The sequence below is a fragment of the Salvia splendens genome, chromosome 21 (genome assembly GCF_004379255.2).
Source record: "Salvia splendens isolate huo1 chromosome 21, SspV2, whole genome shotgun sequence".
Taxonomy (NCBI): Eukaryota; Viridiplantae; Streptophyta; class Magnoliopsida; order Lamiales; family Lamiaceae; genus Salvia; species Salvia splendens.
This window is the reverse complement of record NC_056052.1, coordinates 25,419,493-25,439,984: the sequence shown is the minus strand read 5'-3', so window position 1 is coordinate 25,439,984 and position 20,492 is coordinate 25,419,493. Positions and strand designations below refer to the sequence as shown.

Genomic DNA, 20,492 nt, shown 5'->3' with positions numbered 1-20,492 from the left:
TCGGATGAGTAGGGGAAGTTGGAAGGTGTATATAATTCCTGTCCAACCCCAATTAGTTTGAGGCCTTTTGGGAGTGACCCAAAAACAAATCCGTGCGGGCTTGACCCAAAGCGGACAGTATCAAACTAATGTTGCAGTCGACGATCCTAACATATTCAAGATTTCAATTTTTCACAAACCAAAAGGAGAAAGCTTATAGTATAACTTTCAAAAATTAGAGGCAAAAACGGCTTTATAGTTTGAGTTGATTTCCTCTAAAATTATGAAGGATAAGTACTTTATGGTTCGTGCTTAACTTTCCAAAATTTGAGTTATAAAGTTTATAAATATTTTCATTTGTCCAATTTGACCAAATTTATTTTTATTTTATCTTTTAGCTTATTAATCTCAAAATGTGATCATTCATGTCGTTACATTAATATACTCCACTTCGCATAACTATTAATCTCATAACAAAAACTTTATACTTGTACGTAAATTCAACATCGCCTTTGCCTATAAAATCATTGTGGGACAATCGGATTTTTTAAAACACCTTGATTTATCATTCAAATTTAAAAGGGACGAGACGTCTCAAAATTTAATCATACTATGTTAAGTACAATAATAAATTACTGTGTTTGGATATAAGAAACTCACTGTCTCATACTGAATTTTATTTGCACTTTAGGAAAAATATTGGTGCCATGCCTCAACTTACTATCATTCCATTTTTTCCAAAAAAAATTGAAAAAATACATTTATTTAGTTGACTTGATGATTAATTTCTCCATGGGAAAAACATAATTAATGATTTATTAATGAGTTACTAGTTCAGAAAATTCAGATGTCGCATGTTTGAACACCCCCCAATTTTCACTCTTACTTCCATTGTCCCTTATTCTTGTATTCTTTTCAAGCAAAAAAAAAGTGAAAAAGCAACTATATGGGCAGCTTTTAAATGCTCTGTTTCACCTCTGTATAATTCGTTTTCCATCAGTTGCTTCAAATACGCATTGATCCTCGTTCCCTCTCTCTCTCTCTCTAGTTTCAATTTGAAAGATTATTCTTCAAGGTTTGGAGTCTTCAAGAAATGGGGGCTTCTGGAAAATGGGTTAAAGCATTGATAGGGATGAAGAAACCAGACAAAGAAGACAATGTAAGCTCCAAAGTTTAGTTCAATCCAATAAAAATCCAATCTTTTTCATTTCCAACAAAAAAGATTCAATTTTTAATTCTGTTTAAGTGCATGAGCTGCAGTTCTTGAAGTATATTTTTATTTTCTCTTCGTGTTTTTTTATCTCTCTGTTTAATCTGCTTCCTAATTCCCATTTTCAATATTGAAAAAAATAGGAAAAGATTAGTGGAAAGAGCAAAAAATGGAAGATTTGGAAAGGTGTGAAAAGGCCAGCAGGAATCAATGCCGGGCCGGATTTCTCGTCGGAACCCTCACCGGTGAACAACGACGCCTTCACCGCCGCCGTCGCCGCCGTGGTCCGCGCGCCGCCTAGCGACTTCCGCGCCGTCCGCCAAGAATGGGCCGCCATCAGAATCCAAACCGCATTCAGAGGATTCTTGGTCAGCATTTTTATTTCTTTTGTTATTTAATTTAATTTAATAATCTTGAAAATTGACAGAAATGATCATATGAGCATTTGTATCTATTTAATTTTAATGGTTTAATAATATTGAAATTTGACCCCAAAAAATGGTGATGATTTATGGTTTAGGCAAGAAGGGCTTTGAGGGCTTTGAAGGGATTGGTGAGGCTTCAAGCAATTGTTAGAGGGAGGCAGGTTAGGAAGCAGGCTGCTGTGACACTGAGGTGTATGCAGGCTCTTGTTAGGGTTCAGGCCCGGGTCCGGGCCCGCCGGGTCCGGATGTCCGTCGAGGGGCAGGCCGTGCAGCGCCTCCTCGACGAGCGCCATCGCGAGAACGAGGCCTTGAAGGAAGCTGAGGTATTCACTAATTAAGCACTAGTCCCTTTGTTTGCATTCGTTTGATTTTGTCGTTGGTTTGGTTGGTGGAGTGACGATCTCGTGATTGAAAAAGGTCGTGTTTTGAATATGTTGTAGGAAGGGTGGTGTGATAGTAGAGGGACTCTTGAAGAGGTTAAGGCCAAGATACAAATGAGGCAAGAGGGAGCTGTCAAGAGAGAGAGAGCCCTTGCTTACTCTCTTGCTCAAAAGGTATAGTGGTTAATGCCCGAGGCCAAAGATCTCGGGTTCGAGTCCTTTAATTTCCGTTCACTTAACTGTCTCTCTAATTTGGTTCATTCTTTGGCAGTGGAAATCAAGCCAGAGTTGTGATTCTTGCATCACTGTGCCAAAATGCCAAGAATTGGACAAGAACAGCTGTGGATGGAGCTGGCTGGAGAGATGGATGGTGGCGAAGCCGTGGGAGAATCGGCTCATGGAGAAGTCGAGCACGGAGGAACGGTTTTCAGAGACGACACCGCTGATCAAAGACTGCAACAAGAGCAATCTGTCTAGGCTGTCTGAGCCAAGTATGGTGAAAGTGAGGAAGAACAACATGACTAAGAGGATATCCGCAAAGCCTCCACTCTTTGCACATTCGTCGTCTAGCCCTAGCTACGACGAGAGCTCGGCCTCATCCTCGATCTTCACAACCACGACTCCCTTCTCGGGCAAGACTGCCTCTGACAGGACGGAGGATGGCAGCATCAACAGGCCGAACTACATGAACTTGACAGAGGCAACGAGGGCGAAGCAGAGGCACGGAGCTCTGAGGCAGCAGTCCATGGATGAGTTTCAGTTTCTCAACAAGTCCATGGCTGATCCGAAGAGCTCGGATTGTAGTGCCCTGCCTCGACTCCCGACACGAATGGACAAGGGCTTTTTCTAGGGTGGAGGGAAAATGTGGATTGAAACTTACAACAGCTTGATTGTTTGATATTCACTTCTGCATTTTGTAATATAGTAGTACTTGTTTATGAGTTTTGCAATGAGAAAACAAGACTGTATTTATTGATCATCTTATTCAAGTTTGTTCGATCCTCGGATCATCAATACATCTCGTTTGATGGCCCGAACAAGTTTTCGATTCTTGGATCATTCAGACATCACGTTTGATGGCACGAACCTTAACTCCGTGCCTGAAGTTGAGCACCACGCCGTAATCAATCTGCAGGGGTTTCTCCATGAGGGGGGAATATGTGAACATATACTTCCTATACAGATGAATCAGAGACAGCTTGAGCTCTTGCAAGGAGAATTTCTGCCCAATGCAAGCCCGAGGGCCGAGCCCAAAGGGAATGTGGGCGTAAGGGTGCCTTCGCTTCTCCTCTTCACCTTCAGGGTCGAACCTCTCTGGCTTGAACTTCTCTGGCTCTGGGAAGTTCTCCGGGTCTTTTGCTAGAACCCCGAGTGCCAGCCACACCCACGTGCCCTAAACCAAACAGCGAGCGCGTTAATCCAATGAATCCGTGGCACGTTTGTGTGGTTGAAGCAAGACATGACATACCTTTGGTAGGACATAGCCTCCTATGTTAACTTCTGCTGATGTTTCTCTAGCAACCAATGGAGAAACTGTGTAGAATCTCATTGCTTCTTTGATGACCTATTTTTTAGATAGTAATCAAGAAAATGCAATGAGATTAGTTACATTACATTCATCATATTTCAAGAATTCAAGAGTAGTGTTACCAAAATTTTACCTGATCAAGATAAGGGAACTTGTGTTGAAGATCATGGGCAGTGGGCATTAGGTCATGAGGGCCGAATCCATCGATCTCTTCTAGAACCTTCTTCTCGACGTCTGGATGGCCAGCGACAAGATAGACAATGGTAGAGAGCGTAAACGAGGTAGTTGTTGATCCTGCCAAGAGATGCTCATAGGCAAGAGCGCTGATATAATCAGAAGTGAAGGCCTTGTTTGCACCTTTCTCTGCATCTCTTGCCCCAAGTATAAGAGACACGAAATCCTTCGAGCCAGGGTCAGCGTTCGCCTGCTTAATCCTGCTCTGCACGATCTTATCCAGACGCGTGCTCAGCTCCTTGTTCGTACGGTCCAGTTTCCAGTCCATGGTGCCCGGGATCCTCTTGAGGATCTGGCGAAAGGGTTCTTGAAGGAACGGGATGAGGGCGCCAAGGATGATGGAGAACGAGCCGGTGAGGTCCATCTTGACCTGGCTCGTGGAGTAGACGTGCTGGTTGATGAATTCTTGGACTTGGCCGTCTTCGTTCCTTTGCGAACATGGCTTGGAGAGGCCGAAATCAACGCCAAAAGCAGCCTTCCCGATCACATCCGTGGCCAGTCTGAGGGAGAGATCGGACAAGGCTATGTCATTGGACCCGAGATCCTCAGTGGCCGATGCAATAAAGTCTTGCATCGTCGGGATAAGCGTGGCTAGATGGGACGGCTGGTAGATGGAGACGATCGCATTGCGCATGGTCGACCACCTCGCACCCCTGAGGGTCCGTGCCACGAGAGTCAAAAACAACAACAACAACAACAACAAAACATTTATAAAAAGATCAAATTTAGAACCTTGTGAAGAAGAGGCCTTTTTGATGAACAGGAGAAGCTGCAATGGGAGAAGGGATACTTCTGTTGGAGAAATACTTGAATTTTTTTATCCCAACTTCTCTGCAAAGATCTGCATTTGCTACTATTACTAGTGGCTGCCTTCCCAAATGAAATCTGTTTTTTGCACCCAAAAAAATACTATTAGAAATACTTGAAATGATGAAATAAGTGAAGCTGAAAATTAAAAAGCCAAACAAGGCCTATATTTATTTTCATCTACAAATTCCATTTTTTGGTACCATCATTATCATAGCCATGATTATTGAAAAAATAAGAGTACATTTTAAAAAAAAATAAAATTACATACATAATTGAAATCACCCACAAACAAGAATTTGAGAATGACCATCTGTTGTGACTTTATTTAGTGATCATAGTATTGAGTAATACTAAAGCATTGTTATCTTTAGCTAAAGATTGGCCCACAAATACCAATCTTGCACCAAAATACAGAGTATCATTTTGATCATGATTGGAAAAAGCTATAAAAAAATTTAAATCATTACTTTTTTGTCTCAAATTCTCAATTCTAGTGAAAGTAAGAACTGCATAAAAAGTTGCCTAAAATCCTTTCGTTTTGCAAGAAATGATCAGAAAAAAATGAACTGAAGTTTCTCGACACTTAAATATTACTTGCAACTCTGCTTATTACGTGACGTGAAATTACCTAAATATGGGGCCGTAGCGCTTGGCAAGAGTAGTGAAGATTTCCGGGCCATGCTCAGCTAGCAACGGAAGGTGTCCGACCAGAGGCATTGCCGGAGGGCCGGGGATGCGCCTAACGCCCCAATACGGGGCATAAAGGTACACCAAAGCCCCGGCCGCGGCTACTAGGATCGACAAGGCGATTTTCAGCACCAGCAAAGGCTCCACCAGGTTTGCTAGAAACTCCATCATGATGTATAATGAAACACTAAGCAAAAGTTTATCTGAGACTATCAAATCTATAAGAAGCTTTTCCAAGTTATACTCTACAATAAAGCAACTTGGTTTGATATGAGGCAATGGGATTATAGCACATAGAAGATTCCCAAGTATAAATAAATAATATGATGGAGATGTATTTATGACAATTTGCCATGGAAGGTTTTATTAATTGTTAAATTTATTTGACTTTTTATATATCATACTCCCTCCGTCCTATAAAAATAAAGACATTTATCTTTTTCGTCCCTCCCATAAAAATATTTCATTTCCATCTATGAAAAGTTCTCTCAAACTCATTACCTATATATATCAATTTATTTATCGCTGATATCATTATGGCTCACCATTAAACACTAATACTGATGTGGGTCTCACTATCCACTAGCACTATTTTAACTAATCTTCTCCTCATATTTCTCTTACTTTGACAATTTATACATTAATTCTCGTTCCATCCCAAATGTCCTTATTTTTTAGGATGAAGGAGTATCATTTTGTAACCCATAAAGCCACAATTAACACTCCCTCCGTCCCAAGGTAGTTGAGTCATATTCATTTTTGGTTGACCCAAGATAGTTGAGTCATTTCATTTTTTGGCAAAAACTTATCTTTTTCATGTTTTATTTTCTCTTTATCTCTCTTATTTTATTCTCTTTACTTTAACATTTAACAGCTTTAACACATCAATTTCTTAAATTATGTGCCCAAATAAATGTTCAACCACTTTGGAACGGAGAGAATAGTACTACTCACTACTCTCCCCGTCCCTGAAGATTTGTCACTTGTTTCTATTTTCGCCTGTCCCTAAAAATTTGTGACCTCATATTCCACTAATTTATTCTCACTCACATTTTATAATAAAATTAATATATAAAAGAGTAAAGGCCAAAACTGGTCCTGAACATATGACTATTTTACGATTTTGGTCATAAACTTTATCTTTTGAATTTTTGCATCCCGAACATTTCAACTCGGATCACAATTGGTCATCTGTTTACAATTCCGTTAATTTTATAACGGTCAACAGGTTTAACTCAATTTTGACCGATTAAAGCTCTTAATTATGATTTTTAACTCACTTATTATATCATTAATTATTATTCTAATTTATTACTCCTAATAAAACAAAACAACTATATTAACAATAAATATACTAAAAACAAATGAAATTAAAATAATAAATTAAAATTAAAATCATTTAAAATACAAAATAAATACTACTACAAACCAAATAAATATTAAAAAAGAAAATCAAGAATCAAATTCCAGAACTAAGAATTTCATGAGGTTGAATCAATAGAAATCGACACCAAACCCAGAGATTCATCCAAAAATTGACAAAATTTTTTTGCCAAAATCATAAGATCAAATCCGCTCCAATCTAATAAAAAATTTCAAAATAAAGAGGCTAAATTTCAGAAATTAACACGAATTCAGATCTAGATCCAACCAAATTGGAAAAGCTCAGAGATGGCAGCTATGGCATGAACGACGGCGACCATGAAGCGAATCGGCTCATATCTCCTCAACAAGAAATCATGATTATTGGCATTTGTAGAAGCTCCGGTCTATGCTACTACCGTCGGGTCGCGGCGGCCATGGCATAGAGGTCGATGGCAGAGAGAAGTGAAATGGACGAGATAGAAAGAGAGGGGTGCTCAAGAGAGAGAATAGAGATGGGCTCGCCGGTAGCAGAGACGTGGCATTTCCATTTCATTATCTTTTTTAATATTTATTTGTTTTGTAGTATTTATTTTGTATTTTAAATGATTTTAATTTTAAAATTAATGATATAATTAGGGAGCTAGTAATCATATTTAACGACTTAATTTGGTCAAAATCAGGATTAAAAATGTTGACCGTTACAATTTGACGGAAAAGTTAGTTTTGGACCGATTGTGATCCGAGTTGAAATGTTTGGGATGTAAAAATTTAAAAGATAATGTCTATGACCAAAATAGTAAAATAGACATATATTCAGGACTAATTTTGACATTTATTCTATATAAAAATAGAACATATATACCACTAACTTTTTCAACTCACTTTCTATCGTAAAATTTTTAAAATTCCTATTAGATCAAAGGATGATAAATTACTATTAAAGAAGGAGGGAGTATCTTTTACAATAACAAAATGGTCAACTATAATATTGTCATTGCGCAATCGGTTGCAACCGATAATTAATACTCCACTACTACTATTTTTCAGAATGTCAACTCTACGACTAAGCTACTGATGTGAGTTGAGTATTTAGATTTCAAATCAAATTTTTGCTCTATCAGAAAATCCAAAGTTTGTTTTATAAGATTCGATCTGATCCAAAAAAATTAGAAATTTACATAAAAATATTATATAAAATAAAAAATTTGAATATTCAACACCAAAAATTGAAAATCCAATACCAAATACCACTATACCATTTGCTAGGCTTATAATTACTAGTATAACATATCCAATGGGATTTGAAATTATCAAAAAACTGAATTTTAAATTTTGATTTGGTTTGGATCGGATGTTCGGATTTCAAATATTTTGCTCACCATATTTTAGGTCCTTAAACTTGAAAGAATATCACCACATGTCTTTGAAAAATCATTAATTACATTTAATGTATATATATCTAAAAATATGTGGATGAAGCTCTACTCTACATTATTCTCTCTCTTACTCTGTTTTTCTCTTTACTTAAATTATTTATTATGGTTTTTCCAAAAACACATGCGAAAAAAAAATGTATCATATAAAACGGGACGGAGGTAATACTACTATAGCTCAAGAGCAGCTTGGTTCATTCAAGCCTATTTAAAAAATTAGTACCACAAATGAGGTATTACTACCTAATAAAGAAATAATAATATGCAACTTATAAATTATTTGACCTTCACTTTAAGAAAGTCAAAATTGTTATATTTGATCTGGACCCTTCTCTTGCATAGTCAAAATCGTACTCTACTTAGTCTACTACTAAGCTAATGATTCTGCTATCCTTATTTTGCATAGATATTTACTTTACTTTTAATATTAGTATTTATGTCAAATAAGCAGCAATGCAAAGAAAAGCATACTAACCAAATGGAAATTTCTTTATTAAAATATGGAGATAAATAAATAATGTATCTTAATATAATCACTTTTTTTTGTCAGTGGCATCATATATGTACCGCATGCATAGTGATAAAATTAAATATATGGAGATGCAAATAAGATTTGAAAGGTTAAACTATAATCAAACGATTAAGTTTATATTTATCAAAATATATTTATCAAAATAAGACAAATTAATTTTTATAAGCATCCGTTAGCGAAAAGCTGATGAAAAATTCTCCAACATCAATATCTTTGCTGTCGAATTAAAAACATGGCTCCAAACTCATGCGTAAGCATAAGCTGACATTTTTAGCATAAAACACGGTTATAAATTGAGGAAGACAAAGAAGTGAAAGAAATCGAAACAAAAAAAGTACTCCCTGGTCCTAAAAAGTTTGACTAACTTGTAAATGACACGAATTTTAATGTGCAATTGATAAAGTAAAAGAGGGAAGAAAAAAAGGAGTAAGAAGAAGAAAAAAAAGGAGTATGATAGTATTAGTAAATTGTGGGGTCCACGTTATAAATGATGTATTACTACTATATGATCATTATTTGCTGTAAAACTTTTTATATTTAAATTTTATCTAATTTTGGGGAACGGCTCAAAATAGTAAAATTAATCTATTTTATTTTACAGAAAAACGGAGTATTAAAATATCTGAAAACAGTGAAAAATATATTGCACATAATAAACACTTTCATTAGGTATCTATCTATGATGATACTAAATTTTACGAGGTACACAAATATACAAAAATGGCATATATTGAAAGGGAGTGTTAATAATGATAAATTAAATCCCCATAAGAAAGAAGAATAGCCTGCAATCAAGGAGGACATGTAAATCACTAAATCTATAATCTGTCTTTTCAAATCAAAACATTAAGAATATAGTCATTATTTGATTTCCAAGCATCAAGACAGAGAGCATCTTCACTAGAAGCATATTATAAAAATCATGGTCCTTGTGTTGCTATATAAGCTATGATCCTATGAAAATTATTCTTCGTCCCCTTTAGATTAGTTTTGTCACATCTTTGAATATGTCCCTTTATTTTCCAGTTTCTTTGATAATCTGAAAATACCATCAATCTTTGCAACTGGCAGGCGTGGTACGAGACGTAATGAAACTCATCGTTTACATATATGATCTCGTACGAGATCTGGACACGAAGCAACGAGGCCTAAAACTATCCACCTTCTGCACAAACAGATCAAGAAAAATGAACTAATTGATTGTGCAATGAATAAGATCTCCAAAGATTGTTTCATACAATCTGACTGAATCTTATCAGTCATCATCACGGTGTTCTTGACCACATCTCTTCGTCTCAACAACGACAAATCCATCCATCTCGAACCACTCTTCACTACTCAAGCAACAAACACACTAAAGAAGCTTGTAGTTATGACTTATGACTCCATGAGGGAAAAAAAAGACTGTATTTTTTTATCATTTTATTCAAGTTTATTCTATTCTGGGATCATTCATACATCGCGTTTGATGGCACGAACCTTCACTCCGTGTCTAAAGTTAAGTACTAAGCCATAATCAAGCTGCAGGGGATTCTCCATGAGTGGAGAATGTCTGAACACATATTTCCTATATAGATGAATCATGGATAGCTTGATCTCTTGCAGTGAGAATTTCTGTCCGATGCAAGCTCGAGGGCCGATCCCAAATGGAATGTAGGCATAAGGATGCCTCCGCTTCTCCTCTTCGCCTTCTGGGTCGAACCTCTCTGGCCTGAACTTCTCCGGCTCTGGGAAGTTCACTGGATCTTTTGTGAGAACCCCGAGTGCCAGCCACACCCACGTGCCCTAAACCAAATGGCGAACGAGTTTAGCAGCCAATGAAGCAAGACATGAGTCACATGACATACCTTTGGTAGTAGATAGCCTCCTATGCTAACTTCTGCTGATGTTTCTCTAGCAACCAAGGGAGAAACAGTGTAGAATCTCATTGCTTCTTTGATGACCTAATTTTTAGATAGAAATCAAGAAAATGCAATGAGATTAGTTACATTCATCATATTTCAAGAATTCAAGAATAGTGTTACCAATATTTTACCTGATCAAGATAAGGGAACTTGTGTTGAAGATCATGGGCAGTAGGCATTTGGTGATGAGGGCCGAATCCATCGATCTCTTCTAGAACCTTCTTCTCAACGTCTGGATGGCCAGCGACAAGATAGACGACACTAGAGAGTGTAAACGAGGTAGTTGATGATCCTGCCAAGAGATGCTCATAGGTAACAGCACTGACATAGTCAGAAGTGAAGGCCTTGTTTGCACCTTTCTCTGTCTCCCTTGCCCCAAGTATAAGTGACAAGAAATCCTTCGAGCCCGGATCATCGTTCGCCTCCTCCTTCATCCTGCTCTGCACGATCTCATCCAGACGCCTGCTCAAGTCCATGTTTGTTCGCTCCACTTTCCAGTCCATGGTGCCCGGGATCCTCTTGAGGATCTGGCGGAAGGGTTCTTGAAGAATCGGGATGAGCACCCCTAGAATGATGGACAATGATCCGGACAGGTCCATCTTGAGCTGGCTCGTGGAGTAGACATGCTGGTTGATGAATTCTTGAACACGGCCATCTTCATGTCTGCGCGATATTGGCTTGGAGAGGCCGAAATCAACGCCAAACGCAGCCTTCCCGATAACATCTGTGGCCAGTTTGAGGGAGATATCGGAGAAGGTTAAGTCATTGGACCCGAGATCCCCCGTGGCAGATGCAATCAGGTCTTGCATCGTTGGGATAAGCGTGGCTAGATGGGACGGCTGGTAGAGGGAGAGGATCATGTTGCGCATGGTCGACCACCTCGCGTCCCTGTGGGTCCGTGGCACGAGAGTTACAAAGACTACGACAAAACAACAACAACAACAACAACAACAACAACAAAACATTCATAAAGACGTCAAATTTGGGACCTTGTGAAGAATAGGCCTTTTTGATGAAGAGGAGAAGCTGCAATGGGAGAAGGGATGCTTCTGTTGGAGAAATACTTGAATTTTTTGATCCCAACTTCTCTGCAAAGTTCTGCATTTGCTACTATTACTAGTGGCTGTCTTCCCATATGAAATCTGTTTTTGCACCCAAAAAAAAACTTATTTAGAAATACTTGAAATGATCAAAACCAAACAAGTAGTACTATATTTATTGATGCAATCGTTTTCAACTGCAAATTTCATTTTTTGATACTACCATCTGTATCATAGCCATGATTCTTGGAAACATAAACTTACATTTTTTTCAAAAATAAATAAAATAAAATTCAAATTACCCTAAAAAGTAATGCGGCCTCCAACAAGAAGTTGAGAATGACTATATGTTGTCACTTTGTTTAGTGATCATATTGAGTAATAATGATACATAGTTATCTTTGACTAAAGATTGGCCCACAAATAGCAATCTTGCACTAAAATACAAAGTTTGGAAACATACAATGAATGATGAAAATTTCACCACAAAAAAATGATTTTACAAATCCTTTACAGCTAGAAAATTTTGAGCCATTATTTTATATGCTTCTAATGAAAACAAGAACTGCATAAAAAGTTGCCTAACAATCATATGTTTTGCAAGAAATGATCAGAAAGAAAAAAACTGAAGTTGAGAGCAAAGTAGTTTGACGAAATATACCGAAATATAGGGCCGTGGCGCTTGGCAAGAACAGAGAACAAGTCCGGGCCATACTCAGCGAGCAACGGAAGGTGTCCGACCACAGGCATTGCTGGAGGGCCGGGGACGTGCCTAACACCCCAATACGGTGCATAAAGGTACACCAAAGCCCCAACCACGGCTGCTAGGATCGCAGAAGCGATTTCCAGCACCAGAAATGGCTCTACCATCTCTGTAGTTACAAACTCCATAATGAGAAAAAAGAAAGTGAAATTGCACTAATTTATAGAATAAAAAAAGGGTTCTATGGGATGGTATAGGGTTTTTTGTCTGTATTGAATGGTGATATTATGATGGTGGGTTTTCTGTTACAAACACATAATGCTGCAACTTTCACTGTGTGTTTTCCTGTTATAGCCTGTGGGGTCTCATGATAATCACACACACAATTCAAAATATTTATTCCAAATTGGACTAATAGACAAATGATCACCCAGAGATCATGGCCGATAGGACCCTAGTCGGCTGTCACGTCAGATGCCATGATCGCCCACACGAGCATCGACCAATGGAGGGTCGACAAGTCCCTGTACATCAACTTGAGCAGGAAGTGGTTTCCTGTACTCAACAATCTGATTCTGTGAGTGTGTGAGTGTTTGTGTTCTTTCACTTGTTCAAGAATAAGATTTGCTCAATATCACAGATTAGTACACAATACACTTTCCTATTTTTGACAATTCAATGCAGCATATATGCAAGTCTCAATCATGAGAGAGTAGTTACAAGCATCTAGACATAGAGCATCATATTACTTAAAAAAATTGCATCTTGAATTCTTGATCAAAAGCATATTATAAAAATTCTTTGTACCTTGAAGATATGTCCTGTTTCTTGATCATCTGAAAATACCATCAATCTTTGTTTACAAGAGTTCTAGCTGGACAACAGGCGACGACGTCCTCACTAGAACTTCCTAGACAAGACTAAAACTTATCTCGTAGATGCTACATCTAATGAAACTCGTCTTATGCATAGATGATCTCCTACGAGATCCAGAGATGTACGGACAGTAAAGTCAGAGCGCACCCGAATCAGGCGCAGATACAAAGCAACGAGGCCTTTGGTGAAACCCTCCTCACAGCTGCTGCACAAAACTCCCCACCTTCTGCACAAACATATCAAGAAAAAACATATTAAGAATGCACAAACAGATTAAGAAAAAACACAAATCATCGTATATTCCCCAATCAAACAAGCTGATTTGTGAAGGAGATACTAATTGATTAAGCAATGAACAAGAACTTCAAAAGATTGTTCCATACAATCTGACTGAATCTCATCAGTCATCATCACCACCGCGATTCTCTGTTCTTCGTCTCAGCCACAACAAATCCCTCCATCTCAAGCAACTAACGCACTCAAGAACCTAAAACACAACCAAATTCAGCTCCAAATCATCATTCAATCAAACTACATAAAGTCTAATTCATCAACAAGTTCTTGAAGTTCCTCATCCCAGTCTCCAGCTCCTACTTCCTCATCTTCACTTAAAAGCCTCTCCAACAGATCCGAGCCCATGCCACCAACATTTGCAGCCGAAACCAATGTCTCAATCTCTGCTTCAACCTCACTTTGATCTGGAGCAAGATCGAGCTGTTTCTCCAACACCTCATCCGTGATAGGATTTGAGCTCGTCCCACAACGTTTGCAGCTGAGATCAATGACTCCACAAGCACCTCATCCCGGGTCATAGTCAGCTGCCTTTTCAGTCCTAATTCAACGCGTCTCTGACCATTCGCGACCCTCTCAGCAAACAACGGATTGCCAAAGGCCTTAGCAACAAAGCTAGTCATTTGCTGCTGCTTCCTCTCAGAACCACGGATACGCTCCTCAATCACCATGAGACGCTCCCTCGAGCTCTGCTGTTGCTGCTTGAGCTTCAAGACCTCGGCCCTCAACACATCTCGATCTCTCTTCAGCCTCTCCACCTCCTCTTCCTTCCCATACTGCCCCAACTCAGTACAAGAAGCTCCTCCTCCTCCTTGCTGGCTCATGCCCTGCATCATCACGTTTCGCCTCCTCTTGATTGTCTTCAACAGATGCTTCTTCCCACTTAGAAACGCCTCGTTCGCGAACTCCCATCGATCTGCATCCACCTTTCTAAAGCCCTGCATTCCAGTTTCATCCTAGAACAGTCTCAGAAACTCAAATTCGATTTGTAGCAAACTATCTACTACCTATAGTAGAGTCCGTTTCATGAATTTGCAGAGGTGCATCAACTGTTAAGATCAAATGTAGAAGGTTATCAATAAAACATTAGTCAACCACACAATCACATCACAACCCCCCACCCCCCCACCTATTTGAACAAAGCCCAAAGAAAAACCTTCTCATTACTCAATTTGTTGTAAATTCATCAACTGTTTATGTATTGGGACAAATTTCATACTCAATAAATTACTTAAATTACTAAATTACGAACATAAATAGTCAAAAAAGACTCGAATTTAACCATACAAACCTCATCAAACACATAATGTATAAAAAAAAGATAACTTTTTTCAATCAAAATTAACATAAATGGCTTCTGCAACTACAGAAATTGGGATCAACCCAACTCATTCCACCGATCAATGATTCAAAACAAACCACAGTAAAAGGGGGGGGGGGGTAAGAAATTGACCTCGAATTTCCGAGAAAACTTACGTAGGTATTAAGCTGTCGAACGAAGCTGGAGAAATTATTGTGCTTGAAGAATTTGGGAAGAAATGCGGCGGATAATCTGTGTGGGTCCCACACGATGAAGCTGTTCTTCGCCTTGCTCCACGAAATCACCGAATCCGTCGACGAATCCTCCACCATTTCTAACGTCTTCGTCAGGAACGGCGGCGTGCCCACATCGAGCAAGCTCTCGATCGGCCTCGGCTCGTCGGCGGCGGCTGCGGCGGCGTCTTCCACCTTCACTGTCACACCTTCCATTTTCGGTTAGTTGCTGTTGAAGTTCGTTGGGGAAAAAATGTAACTAACTTTCTAATTTAGTGATATTTTTTGTCTTGTTGAAAACTGAAATCGCGGGTGTTTTGGATTGAGATTTTGTACAAGTGAGTGGAAGGTTCTAGAATATATGGAAAGTTCGGAATGGATATTTAAATATCTTTGGTTGAAGCGTGGCGTGTCGGCATTGGTCAATGTTGGCCACGTGGGAGGCTGTGATTTGGAGGAAGAATCTAGAATCTTCTCAGATATTTTGGGCTGAGATGAGAAAGATGTTGAGGTTAGATATTTTAATATAGTAGAGTCAATTTTAATAAAAAATTATGCTGGTCAGTTTTATAATTTTTCTTTAACAAACAAGCTAGTAGTGAGTTCGAGATACATTCGGCAAGTGAACTAGCCCACCACAGCCTCTCGTGGCTCGAATACTTTAGCTTCCCTCCGACGGGTTCGGGCGTGAACCAGCCAATGTTGGCTCGTAGACTGCACTCCCTCCGACGAGTTCAGCCCCGGTAGACTACCCGCCACCCTCAGACGCGTCCAGGCTCGAAAGCTTGTCAAGCCCCAAGGAAACAACCTTGAACAGGCCCACAGGGAGATTAATCCCAAAGTCGCGCCATCCAATAGTCAAACTCAAGACCTCCAGGATGATGTCATATCCTTGCCTCCCTTCTTAACCACTTGAGCTAGGGGGCTTGGATTACTACAATGTTTAACTTATAGGTATAGACATTCACTTATAATTTTTTACTGTCAATTTAACAAAAATATTAGTCCCTCCGTCTCAGTTTAAGAGTCATGTTTTGTCATTTCCGTCCGTCTCAGTTTAAGAATCTCATTTATAATTTACTATATTTGGACATAATTTTTAACCTCATTGTTGATGAAATTTACACTCAAATGTCACTGTTTTCATAAAAATAAAACAAAAATAAAATCCTAAATATACAAAAAGTCAAAAGGATCTCACTTTCCACTACCCCACTTCAATTATTACACACTCCAACTACCAATACGTCACTTCAATTATTACACACTCAACAATTTCTTAAACCTCGTGCCCTAACTAAATTGCACTCCTAAATTGGGACGGAGAGAGTATTTATGAAGTGGTTGTGAATTCAAATTTCAAATTTTTTTGACTGATTTTAAAAGTTATTGGACCGACCAAACTTCATGATTTCTTAGATAATTTATTCTTTATTTATGGTTCTAACTAAAATTTACAGTATTTTTTAATGTACAAATTAAAAAGTAGTACTCCCCCGTCCCAATATATATGAAACGTTTGCTTTTCGCCACGTGATTTTATGCAGTGTTATTTTGTGAGTTAAAAAAGAGAGAGTAAAGTAAGAGAGAGGGAAAAGTAGAGATAAAATTATTTCTATTTTAGGAAACGCTTCCTTTTTAATGGGACAATTTCAAAAGGAAAACCGTTTCATTTTTAATGGGACAAAGAAAGTATTTTATAATAATAATAATACCCAAATTTGTACTCCCTCCGTCCCAGAGTAGATGTCACACTTGGGGATTGGCACGAGATTTTAAGAGGTGTTGTTTTGTGTGTTAAGTGGAAAGAGAAAATAATATATTTATATTAATGTGAGAGATAATTTTTTTCAAAAAAGGAAATGTGACATCTTTTATGGGACAAATTAAAAAGGAAAGTGTGGCATCTATTATGGGACGAATGGAGTATTATTTGTTGTGTTTCATTCTTTATGTGGTGTGTTTAGATCAGTGGCGGACGCGGGATTTTAAGACTGGAGGTCCAAATTACTGTTAACAATTATTTCATATTTTTAATGTTAACTACGGCAAAAACAAATCCGACTTAAACAATGCATAGCTAATATAGAGATGGATAATAAGAGATAAATAATTTGAAAATGGGCAATATAAATTAAAGATACCTATAGTAATAGTGCCAATGTCAAAATAATTAAAGAATGTATTTTTTAAAATGAAAACATAATTTTAAATTTATATTTACTAATATTAGTATTATATATATATGTATTTTTATGAGCTATTTTTAAAAAATTCTTAGATTATAAAGAACAACATTTGCATAAATAGAAATATAAACAAAAATTACGCCAAAAATATAAATTATTTAGTAATTACTACTAAACAATGAATTAATTATAAGAATCAGAAAAATGATTTCCTTATTAGATAAATAAATTAAACTTGATACAGAAGAAATTTACCATAAACAACAATGAATTTCGAACTCACATTCCCAGCATGAAATTCAATTTGCAAACCATCTGCGCTACGTGATGGATTATTAACTGTAGTATGAACATATTATATATAGCTATGTCGAAAATAGCTGGGCGGTTCCAAGGATCCCCCAGACACCAACGTAGGTCCGCCGGTTTAGATCCCATCCCAAGAATTAGTTGGGAAGTCTGTAAGATTCTTGATTGTAGAGAAGGATTTAGTGTTTTTGGTTGGGGTGGGATCCTCTGCTTTGCTGAAACGCACATCAGCCCCGGCTGCCTCTCACAATCTATTAAATAATATATATTTATTTAATTATTTAATTCTTTTGTGAGAGGCGGACGTGCATTTTAGCAGGGTAGATGATCCCACCCTTTTGGTTGATGGAAAGCTAATAGGGGATTCTATATTTCCATGTATATATATATATATTGCTTTCGATGTAATATAGATGCATGTTTTTTTAGTTCCATGTATTCTTGTGGATTTAGTTACATATAAATAAAATTTACAACCACCAATAATATCACCAAGATCTAAACGACCAGCTTTCGGCAAAACGACCTTAAGAATATTGTTCGTAATTTCAAAATTTCTTAATAAAAGAAAAAATATAAAATTCCTTTATTAGTCAATTATATGGAAAAAATTTTGTTTTCAAATATATCTCGACTTTTGGGATATAATAATAGTATAAACAATGGTTAACCCATGAAAGAATCATAGGATATATTTTGAGCAATATATTTAATGGGCCTGTATGTAATAAATAACTACACTAAATTAAGCCCTTTCTATTTCGTCACATGTGGTCCAATTCATATATATGGCATATTTTGTCTTATAAAATACAGTAGTGCATATTTTGTCATTTGCAATTGTCCATAACTTTTCTTTTTTTTTAAATCATAGTTTACCCTCATGTCACACGTCTATTTATAGAAAAACTAATATGCCCAACTATTTATTGATTAACTGACATGAAAACAACAATAACAAGCTTTATAAAAATTTGTAGTACGTTATTAAGAGAAGAAAAACTATTGGACAACATATATTTTTACTTGCCACGTATATATAAGTGCAAACAAATTAAACTCACTCATGAATGTGTATATTTTGAACGAAATCTACAAAGAATGAAAAAAAGTAATAGCATAATACTAATAGTTCATAATTAATGTATAGTCAAGGCTAGAATCAGATTCAGTTGGTCAAAGATTCAAAAACAAGAAATAGGAATCCTAAACCATAATAATGTTATGTACAAATGGTGGGTTACATTGTGCTCTAAAATGATTCAAAAGTATACAAAAATATTGCATTTATATGCATATTTCATCATCATAAAGTCACTCTACAAATCGTGGTTCTCATTACATTTGTTGACATAAGATTTCCTCCACTTTCAAGGATTTCCCACATGGAATTGTATTTTGCTTAGGATTTGCCATTTTTGTGTCGTCCTAATATATATGTTTATATGTAAGGTATTTTTTTATTATACAGTAGGTATGTGACTTGTCACGTTTAAGTAGACTTGTTTCTTTTGTACTCCCCCTTTCCAATTAAGTTGAGATTAAGAAATTATATTAAAAAGTAAAAAAGGGATTAAAATAGAAAATATAAAATTTCCCCTTTCCAATTAAGTTGAGATTAAGAAATTATATTAAAAAGTAAAAAAGGGATTAAAATAGAAAAAAAAAAGAGTAAAGTAGGTGATGGAATAAAAAAAGAGAGAAATTGGATATTTTGTTGTGAAAATAAGTCACTTTTACGTATATTACATGTACAAAATTTCGATTGTTGTTTTGATATTGACAGATTGAGAGTCTTTTAATCCTTTACCGATGTGTGTTTGAAAAGGAAATAAGATCATCAATAGAAATAGAATGAAATTCTTTTATTTGATCCTCTCCCATGTCCTATATGTAGTATGTGTGGAGCTAGGATGCTCATGTATGAATTAATCTCATAAGTTATTTTATTAATGTTCCACAATAAAATAAAATTGGATTGTCGGTTTGCATATGTGTGGAGAAAATAAAACTGATTGATCGATTACAATATAAACTATATATTTCAATAAAATTGTAAAAAAATTCAAATAAATATACTATTTCATGTATAATGTAAATTTTCTCCGTCAGCGATTACATATTGCATTTTGTCATTTTTATTATTCATTTTTATCTGTCTTATTTCACTCATATTTTATTATAAAATTAATATAGTAATATAAAAAATATTACATATTTAAGTATTCTTGTAGCAATATTTTTCATATTCTTAAAATCAAGCCGACGAAAAATAAGATGTATAATCGCATACAAATTAAGTACTTGAATACAAAGTACACAAAATAAGAATACGTATTGTTTAAAGTGAGGAATAATTGTATTTATAAACGTCACAAACTATCATTGCATAAAATTGTTGATAACTTTGTGCACGTACACAAGTAAAAAGGCTGGTAATTTAATGAACACGCAATAAATTGGGAGATAAATTCGCATGCGATAAATCTGTGCAATAAATTTGAATGCTAGAAAAGGAATAGACAAGAAGAATTAGAAGACGTGCACGCAATATTCCGACAAAATTAATTTCTATATACCAATATACAGAATTAAATTATAAGGAGTAGTACTGGACTTCACATAGCCTTCACACTGCCACATCATCAGCACTAAAATTCTCCTACCACATCAGCTTGCCACATCAACTGGACATCAAATAGCCCTCACATAGCCTTCCCACTACCTATCCACATCACTAATAACAATTATATAATTTAATTTACAATCGTATCAACATACGAAATTTAATTTACGAGACAAATACGGGAAATTCGAATAATACTATTAAAATTTAAAAAGTACATTAATTAAAAAAAAGTATAATTATTTTTAAAAAAATACAAAAATTAAAAAGTACAATTAAAAAAGTAAAAAAAAATCAATCCTCGCCGCCGTCCTCGTCTCCGTCGTCGCCCAGCCCTTCTTCACTGTCGTCGCCGCCGCCTCTGTCGCCACCTACGCCGCGGCTATTCCCGCCGGTCTCCCTCCTCATCGCCTCCAATTCTTCACGCTGGATCTAGAG

The 20,492-nt window shown here is 36.8% G+C and overlaps 4 protein-coding genes across 5 annotated transcripts; 1 reads left to right on the top strand and 3 right to left on the bottom strand.

Annotated features, from left to right (window-relative positions):
- Positions 1-802: 802 nt before the first annotated feature.
- On the top strand, positions 803-2,973 carry LOC121783974 (protein IQ-DOMAIN 5-like). Its single transcript, XM_042182157.1, has 5 exons — positions 803-1,138; positions 1,333-1,557; positions 1,710-1,937; positions 2,055-2,168; positions 2,266-2,973. The coding sequence occupies exons 1-5, from the start codon at positions 1,073-1,075 to the stop codon at positions 2,842-2,844; spliced, it is 1,212 nt and encodes a 403-aa protein (XP_042038091.1). The 5' UTR covers positions 803-1,072; the 3' UTR covers positions 2,845-2,973.
- On the bottom strand, positions 2,945-5,547 carry LOC121783972 (cytochrome P450 711A1-like). Its single transcript, XM_042182156.1, has 5 exons — positions 5,195-5,547; positions 4,489-4,641; positions 3,656-4,409; positions 3,463-3,558; positions 2,945-3,387 (listed from the first exon to the last, which is right to left on the bottom strand). The coding sequence occupies exons 1-5, from the start codon at positions 5,422-5,424 to the stop codon at positions 3,055-3,057; spliced, it is 1,566 nt and encodes a 521-aa protein (XP_042038090.1). The 5' UTR covers positions 5,425-5,547; the 3' UTR covers positions 2,945-3,054.
- Positions 5,548-9,761: 4,214 nt separating this feature from the next.
- LOC121784613 (cytochrome P450 711A1-like) lies at positions 9,762-13,176 on the bottom strand. 2 transcript variants are annotated; one of them, XM_042182791.1, is made up of 6 exons: positions 13,038-13,176; positions 12,189-12,399; positions 11,477-11,629; positions 10,619-11,375; positions 10,431-10,526; positions 9,762-10,368 (listed from the first exon to the last, which is right to left on the bottom strand). In XM_042182791.1, the coding sequence occupies exons 2-6, from the start codon at positions 12,395-12,397 to the stop codon at positions 10,036-10,038; spliced, it is 1,548 nt and encodes a 515-aa protein (XP_042038725.1). In that variant the 5' UTR covers positions 12,398-12,399; positions 13,038-13,176; the 3' UTR covers positions 9,762-10,035. The 2 variants fall into 2 exon arrangements, with proteins under 2 accessions (XP_042038725.1, XP_042038724.1); XM_042182790.1 differs by lacking the exon at positions 13,038-13,176 and having other exon boundaries at positions 12,189-12,823.
- Positions 13,177-13,379: 203 nt separating this feature from the next.
- Positions 13,380-15,252, bottom strand: LOC121784614 (heat shock factor protein HSF30-like). Its single transcript, XM_042182793.1, has 2 exons — positions 14,874-15,252; positions 13,380-14,335 (listed from the first exon to the last, which is right to left on the bottom strand). The coding sequence occupies exons 1-2, from the start codon at positions 15,144-15,146 to the stop codon at positions 13,715-13,717; spliced, it is 894 nt and encodes a 297-aa protein (XP_042038727.1). The 5' UTR covers positions 15,147-15,252; the 3' UTR covers positions 13,380-13,714.
- Positions 15,253-20,492: the final 5,240 nt, after the last annotated feature.

Coding starts and splice junctions, on each gene's coding strand:
- LOC121784614 (XM_042182793.1), bottom strand. CDS start 15,146: ATGGAAGGTGTGACAGTGAAGGTGGAAGACGCCGCCGCAGCCGCCGCC. Junction 14,336..14,873: donor TTCGACAGCTTAATACCTAC/GTAAGTTTTCTC, acceptor ACTGGAATGCAG/GGCTTTAGAAAGGTGGATGC.
- LOC121784613 (XM_042182790.1), bottom strand. CDS start 12,418: ATGGAGTTTGTAACTACAGAGATGGTAGAGCCATTTCTGGTGCTGGAA. Junction 10,527..10,618: donor AGTTCCCTTATCTTGATCAG/GTAAAATATTGG, acceptor TCTAAAAATTAG/GTCATCAAAGAAGCAATGAG. Junction 10,369..10,430: donor GAGGCTATCTACTACCAAAG/GTATGTCATGTG, acceptor CATTTGGTTTAG/GGCACGTGGGTGTGGCTGGC.
- LOC121783972 (XM_042182156.1), bottom strand. CDS start 5,424: ATGATGGAGTTTCTAGCAAACCTGGTGGAGCCTTTGCTGGTGCTGAAA. Junction 4,642..5,194: donor CGCTACGGCCCCATATTTAG/GTAATTTCACGT, acceptor TGCAAAAAACAG/ATTTCATTTGGGAAGGCAGC. Junction 3,388..3,462: donor GAGGCTATGTCCTACCAAAG/GTATGTCATGTC, acceptor TGTTTGGTTTAG/GGCACGTGGGTGTGGCTGGC.
- LOC121783974 (XM_042182157.1), top strand. CDS start 1,073: ATGGGGGCTTCTGGAAAATGGGTTAAAGCATTGATAGGGATGAAGAAA. Junction 1,558..1,709: donor CCGCATTCAGAGGATTCTTG/GTCAGCATTTTT, acceptor TTTATGGTTTAG/GCAAGAAGGGCTTTGAGGGC. Junction 2,169..2,265: donor CTTACTCTCTTGCTCAAAAG/GTATAGTGGTTA, acceptor ATTCTTTGGCAG/TGGAAATCAAGCCAGAGTTG.